Source organism: Montipora foliosa, unplaced genomic scaffold (assembly GCF_036669935.1).
Source record: "Montipora foliosa isolate CH-2021 unplaced genomic scaffold, ASM3666993v2 scaffold_247, whole genome shotgun sequence".
NCBI classification, from domain to species: domain Eukaryota; kingdom Metazoa; phylum Cnidaria; class Anthozoa; order Scleractinia; family Acroporidae; genus Montipora; species Montipora foliosa.
In genome coordinates, this window is record NW_027179549.1 from 7,501 (window position 1) to 15,000 (window position 7,500).

General features: G+C 41.2%; 1 protein-coding gene across 1 annotated transcript in view; it reads left to right on the forward strand.

Moving 5' to 3' along the window:
- Positions 1-6,017: 6,017 nt before the first annotated feature.
- Positions 6,018-7,500, forward strand: part of LOC137986601 (E3 ubiquitin-protein ligase TRIM71-like) — a 3,277-nt gene continuing 1,794 nt past the window's right edge. Inside the window, exon 1 of the mRNA XM_068833564.1 lies at positions 6,018-7,500. This exon is cut by the window's right edge and continues 1,794 nt beyond it. Coding sequence (XP_068689665.1) covers positions 6,165-7,500 — 1,336 coding nt within the window. The 5' untranslated portion in view covers positions 6,018-6,164.

Sequence of the window (7,500 nt, forward strand, 5' to 3'; positions counted from 1 at the left end):
GAAATATGCCATCAGGTTACCACCACCCTCTTTCTATCCTTCCTATAGGTATGATATCCTTCAAGAGCCACTTGTGCATTGGTATAAGTAGAGTCGATCTTAGTCTCTGACAGAAAAATTACATGTGACTTCAATTTCTTGTTCAGTAATATCAGATCGTCCAGTTTGTTTTGGCAGTTATTGATGTTTAGATGAACCATCATGAGATCGGTAGTGTTCCGTTTCCTTTCTTGTATTATCCACGGTTCAGGCAAGTCATTAGTATATCCAGCTAGCTACATCCTCATTTGCATATTCTCCTTCGCCGCCATGTTGAGTTAGATTTTCTACTTCAACCAAACTTTGCTCAAACCTAAAAGGAAGAGAGCATAGGGAGCAGGTCCATTCAATATCTGGGTAGTCCAGATAGTACTTGAAGGCCGCTTTACTCAGGTTTATGCACTTAGCATGTGACCAGACATTACATTCAGTACATGGCAAAGCATCTTGATTCGACCGAACTCCTTTCCCACACTCCTTGCAAGGGTATTTTGGGGTTCTCTTTTCCGTTGGGCCTGGGTTTTTGTAAATATCCCCTCCGAGAATTATTCGGCTGCGCTGTTGGGTTCTTATGTCGTTAGCAGTGTAAAGAAATCTTGAAACCAGGTAGGATTTCCTTCTGCCCGAACTCGCTCTCGGAGTTGCCCAGCTTCTAGCCCCATAAATATCCCAGGAATTTTGAGGCAGGATTACTGAAAGACTGGTTACAAATCGTTGCCCGCCTTCCCAATGTACTGAGCACTTTTGTGTGTCGAAAAGGAATGAAATAAATAACAGTAGAGCAAGAAATTTGTTACTTTATGACGAGCTCCATAAAACACAGCCGGCCGCCATGACGAACGAATTTGTGAAGCATCTTAACCAGTTGCGATAAAAGCCTGAAAAAATTCCAGGCTTGAAAGAGACTCGAACCCATGACCGAGTGATACCATTGTGTTTTTTCTAATTAAACCCATTGGTATGTGGCGTTCTCATAGCCGTCGTCGTCGTCCTTCGCGGTTTCTACTAGCGACGCGCACAAGCACAAGTGCAAGCATAAATAGAGGATATATTACACGGTGGCGAGAAGATATGAATTTTAAGTTCGAGTGTCAGGAACAATAGAGAGATTAAGCACCACGTTTACGTGAAACGGGAAACGTCGGCTTGCCGTTTCACGTTTCACGTAAAAGAGAGCGAAGGTTGTGACTTGAGCTTCGCGTGACCCATGCCAACTCGAGTATTTAGTTACTAAAAAGCAAAACGTTGTTTGTGTAAAAAGACGCTATATAAAATGAAAATCGTTACTCGTCAAATTTTGAGAGTTTCGATGAAGCTCTTTTGTCGGTCAACAGAGAGTCAACATGAGTTCATGAAGAAATTAGCGGTTTGGAGTCAGTTATGAACTATCTATAACCATGAAACCTAATTTTTCCTCCTTTGGCATACCGGAAAATGGTTTTGGGGTACTTTTTTATGCAAAGAACTTCTTATGTAGAAGAAAATTTCACGTACACAGCAACCGGAAAATACGTACTTTCACGTAGAAACGGCCAGCGGCAGCCGGCAAACGTAGAAAATGGAGGGAAAATCATGGTCACGTGGTCTCTTTTGGCGTTCTCGTTTCACGTAAATGTGATTCTAAATCTCTATAATGCGCTCACTCGTGAGATATTGTTCTTGTTAGCATTTTCTCGTTTTTCAGAGAAGGATTTTACGTGAGCTTCAGAGATTTTCACGGATCTATCGCTCGCCATTTGACTGTTTGAAGAAACAACCATGCAAAGGCGGGAAATGACGTCATCGTGTGTTCATTTTGAACACAGACGTCCAATACTCAGTCCCACTAGTAGTTATATCCAGACTGCAGTCTCAGAACGCTCTATTAGTAATAACCATTTACACAGTCATAGTTACTCGTTCCCGTCGAAAAGCTCATCAATTAATGTGACTTTTTTAGGAAAGCTCGGGAACCCAATCCTATTGAAAGAGCACAAACTACAGAACCTCTTGGGATAAACGAGCGTGACGCATAATTTAACAATCTCGATATTTAGTATATAGTGTTTCAAGTGCATTTTATTCTTTTGAAAATGTGGTTTGTTTATCCAGTATCTATATTGCGTTAATGAAATCCTCTTTAATTATTTCATAACATGTGTATAAATGTCCTGTAAATTCGTTAAAGGTTGGTATCGGCCAATCGAAATATTATTATTATTATTATTAAAAATACATTTTCTCTTTGTTTTATCAGTCATGCAGTAGTGTACTTGACGTTCCAAGATATTTTAAAATAAAGTTTGATTGATCACGGTCTTCTCTGATCCAACGCTGTGAAAGACTTATCGTCCACGGTTTTTGCGAAGGTTTTAAAACCTGAACTTTAAGGAAAGGAAAGGAAAGTAACTATGTAAGTGTCTAGTCGCTCTAGCGCTGGAACACTAATTGGAACACTGTAAACTGAAAATCAACAATCACGGCAAATAAAGTCAAATGCTGGTCTTTGAGGAGAGGGGAAACCGGAGTACCTGGAGAAAACCTGTTGATACATTCTAAAGAACCATCAAACTCAAGCCACATATGGCGCCGAGTCTGGGAATCGAGCCCAGGCCACATTGGTGGGGGACGAGTGCTCTCACCACTGCGCCATCCCTGCACCTCATAATAAGTGCTCTTATTTCCTCGTGAAAACAAGGTTGAGACAAGCATAAGGCAAGCGTCCGCTTGCGTTGTGTGAAAACGAAACACAGCATAAATACAAGGAAATTTGCTACGTCTGGCCAATTAAAGTACTCGTTGCAGATTCCCCGCGTCTGACCATTTGAACAAAATGGCGGATGCAGTGGTTGATGATTTGATGCTTATGTCGACGTTCGTTTTCACTAGCATAAGCTACTTACGCTTGCTCTTGTGCTTGTATCGCTAGTGAAAACCAGGCTTAAAGCTTATTACATTCGATATTTTCGCAAACCCCATGATACAGTTCATTTAGGTTTATGAAAGCATGATACAATCCCAAGAGCAAATAACTTGTATTGTTTTTCTGTAAAGAATCCCCCAGAACGTATAGCATTATGAACTTGGGAATTAAAATATTCTATTAACGAAAAACAAGATGGTAAGCACCTGAAACTCTGCTCAGGATTTCCAGACATCTGTGAAAGGTTTAATACTGGCACAAATTATAAATATTTTCCTGAACCTGCAAAAACTGAAGAACTGAGATGTGAACGATGAAAGTCGGGTTGAGTTATTTCTGCATGAATATGGCGATTGAAGTAAGCTTTTAAAAGATTTTCGCGTACGTTCAGTTCTACAAGTCTTTCAACATACACGCAGTTTTAACCTTAACATAAGATCAAAAGAAAACTTGGAACATGTGAAAAGACCGGGTTTTCAAAATAAGCAGATCAATGTTAAAATTGTTGGGCCCGGAAGGAAAAGAGCTTCTTGTCTGGTTCATACCAGTGAATTGCAGTTATCCATTTTTGTTTCCCTCAAGCGAGCCAGGTAGCGCGCGTTGAAACCTGACACGCACATCTCAGGGTTTTCGACAGTTTTTTAAAGTAGCGGACATATTTCTGAAAGCACCGGAAGTGACATTTTTTGGCGCGGCAAGGTGCATTGCGAGCGCCGAAGGGGAGAGCTACTAGGGCGCATGCTCCCCCAGGAAATTTTAAAAATAGAACATTCAGAAGCGCTGTTTCCAGTGTTTCTGAAACCCAAGAATCTGTTTCCCAGCCAAGGCGGGAGTTAACTCAAATTCTCTTTAAAAAGTGAGTAAACCGGTGGCTCAGTTGGTTGAGAATCGGGTTGCCATGCGGGAGGTCGTGAGATCGACTCCGGCCGGACCAACACTCAGGGTCTTAAAATAACTGAGGAGAAAGTACTGCTTTTGTAATTATATCCGTAAATGGTTAACATTTTCAAGTCTTCTCGGATAAGGACCATAAACCGTTGGCCCCGCCTCAATGTTCATAATCCTGTGGGACGTAAAAGAACCCACGCACTATTCGTAAAGAGTAGGGTATGGAGCTCCCTTTGTTGTGGTCAGGCCTCATTTCATTCATCCATGTGCTGGGTGAGATCCCTAATGGACTGATAGCGGCTGCCAGTGGTGCCTGTATATGCTGATGTCCGATCTCACCCATAGATCACTTGCTTGTAAAGCGCATTTGAATATGTTAATAGAAAATGCGCTATATAAATTCATTACCATTACCATTACCAATAATAAAAAAAAATATAACAAACCCCTGAAATATTGGCATCAAAGTTCCGGATATGGAATGGGAAACGAGCGGACGAGACGTCCGACCTTCGGCCTCAAACGAAAACCCTGCTCAGGAGCCTGCCGGCGTGAGCAAGACGTAACGGGAGACGACTGGGAACGAGTCGACGCCAGGATGACGTTAGGCTATCAGAGAAATACAGCAGCTCTCGTAACGTATAATGTGATTGGCTCGCCACCCTATCCAAAAGCAAAAGACAAAAAGCTGCTTACAATACCAAACAATAACAGCTTACGAGAGCTGCTGCACTGATGGAAAAAAGGCTATAGCGATATTAACGAGTCAACGCCAGGATGACGTCAGGCTCTCAGAGAAAAAAAGGGGTGATGTAGCAGCTCTCGTAACGTATAATGTGATTGGCTCGCCACCCTAGCCAAAAACCAAAGACAAACAATTGAAACAATGACTTACACTTAAAAACAATAGAAGCAAGCTGCTTACAATACGAAACAATAGCAGGTTACATACGATATTTCTTCTTAACAAACATTGACGTCACGTTTCTTTTGATACCGTCGTTTTCACCTAAGCATGGACACGTCACGGGGAAAACATGCTCTAACTGGTTGATATGATGTGATAAATTATGCTTCAAATACGTTCAGTCAAACTATCGCAAGCAAAAGTGTGCTTATTTTAAGGGCTGCCAAACTCAAACTTCAAATAACATGTTTTCCCGTCGTGTGTCCACGCTAAGATGAAAACGACGAAAATCAAATTTGCCAACCAAGGAACAAAAAGTCATTGTTTTAACAGCCAATAGTCCATTTTGAAAAATACCACAATATTGTTTGTTTGTCCCCCCAAATTTTGCATAAGAATTGAATCCAGTTTCTCTTGGGACTTACGACGGTCCCAAGAGAAAACAAAAACCATGCTTATGCAACTTTCCCACACGCAAAACAAGCGCATTGAAAGAGGTTTATGCAGGTCGCGCAGTAACGTCAGAGAAGATGCTTTATTGGTGCCGTGTGACTGAGCTACTTTATCACTCCTGTTTTCGCTTATTCCTACTTTGCGGTTGCTCCTACGTATAAAATAAGCCCAGTCAAAAGGAAAGGACAAAAAAAATTTGGTGAGAACGGCGCTAAATTTTACATTGAAAGGTTAATTTTTATTTCCTTTTTTGTGTTTTATCAGGAGGAAACACTGGATAATCTTGCTTACTTGATGCCTGGTCTGGTCTAACTGCTATATAATAAATTTTGAGATATTAAAACCACGTAGTATCGACATTTATTTGACTTTTTAAACTTTTCATCTCATCTCTCTCTTTTGTTTTTTCTTTGGGTGACGTGAAAATCAAGAACTGAGGAAACACGTTCAATTTTGCTGTACCCGAAACATTGATTTATAAGCATTTTCCCGCGTTTTGTTTTCAAAATTTTGTTCATGCAGAAATGGTAGAGAATCTTTTGAACGGTCACAAGCAGTCCTAACTGAAGATTCTCAAACGATGTCTTCCTCACTCCTCAGAATTTAAGCAAAGCATAGCAACTATTGCGCCCTCCATGATGGTTGAGGAAAACCATGGAGTGAGAGAATCACGAAGAGAGGACCGTCATTTAGTTGCATCCCTACAATCGGAAAATGTCGTTCTATTTTCAGCGGATCGGTTTCTGGCCGGTCGGTTTAGCTTAATGGTAAGCACCCTGAGTTTTTAGCCGAATTAAAATTTCGGGTTTTAAAATGAGTGTTAGTTCGTGATGAAGTGCATTAGAATGTGATAAAAAACACCCCGTGTCACTCAAAGCGGAAAGTAGCGGGGTTATTCACTTGACCGCAAAGAGTCCAGGGTTTTCAGTGACGTCACTATTTCACACGACCGCATATGCGTTGCTTGGCTTCATCATGGATGTTCAACAGCTTTTCAAGATTCTTAAAAAGGAAGCAGAATGTCCATTGTGCATAGAGACTGTCACAAATCCCAAGACATTACCATGTCTTCACTCATTCTGCCTGGAGTGTCTCGACAGACATGCAAACTTCGCAAGGAGACAACTAAAAGCGACAATCAAATGTCCGGTTTGCCAGACTTCATTTCAAATTCCCGAAACAGACACCTTCGAGAATTTGCCGTCATCGTTTCATCTCAACCGATTGGTGGATGTTCTGGCCCTAGAAGATGGCAGCGTACAGTCTCAAAGATGCAACAGTTGTGACGAGAACAACACGGCAACATGTTACTGTTTCGTGTGCCAGGATTTTCTATGCGCATCTTGTTTTGAAGCTCACCAACGCTTGAAGGCTTCAAGGGGTCATCGCAATGTTTTGATCGACAAACTGCAAGCGCAAGATGTGCAAGAGTTGATCCACAGACCCGTGATGTGTTCACAGCAACATCATGAAGATCAAGCTCTCGAATTTTACTGCGAAGACTGTAAAGTTCTGATTTGCCACAAATGTACTGTGGTGAGTCACGATCGACACTCTAAGACAGACACTCAGAAAGCAGCACAAGAACAAAAGATGCAAATGGCCGACGCTGTGGCCAAAGTGAAAGCGGAAATGGTCAGATATGAGAGTGAAATTAAGAAACAAACTGACCTAAGAAACAAAAACAAAGTTAAAATTTTGAACGAGGAAAAGAAAATGACAGACACTGTGGAAAAATTGATTCGTGATTTGCGAGAACACGAGAGGAAAATGAAGGACAAGTTTCGTGAAATTTATGAAGCGGAACAAAAACATCACGCGACGCGACTGGAAAACTTCGAGCTGGTTGCCACCCAGCTGAAAAGCTGCTTCGAACGCTGTCAGATTATCTTGGATAGAAACTTCAGCGTCGAAATTCTACAAACAAATCACGCCATCCTCGGACGTTGTAAGGAACTGTTAAATGTAAGAAAACCCGATCTTTACATGTCGCCACATGTACATTACTTGGTGGAAAAGAAATTGGATCTTATGGATCGAGTTGTTGTCACGAAGACTGATCCCTCAAAGTGCTTGGTTGAAGGTCAAGACAGCAAGGAAGTAAAAGAAAGGAAGGAGACATATTTTGTCATTGTTACAAAGGATTCAGAAGAATTTCAATGTTATCAACAAGATGATAAAATCAAAGTCAACATATTGACTCCAGAAGGTGATCAAATAAAAACAGACATTAAAGACACCAAAGACGGCAAATACACAGTGACATACACACCACAAGATGCGGGACAACACAGATTAGAGATCCTTTTGA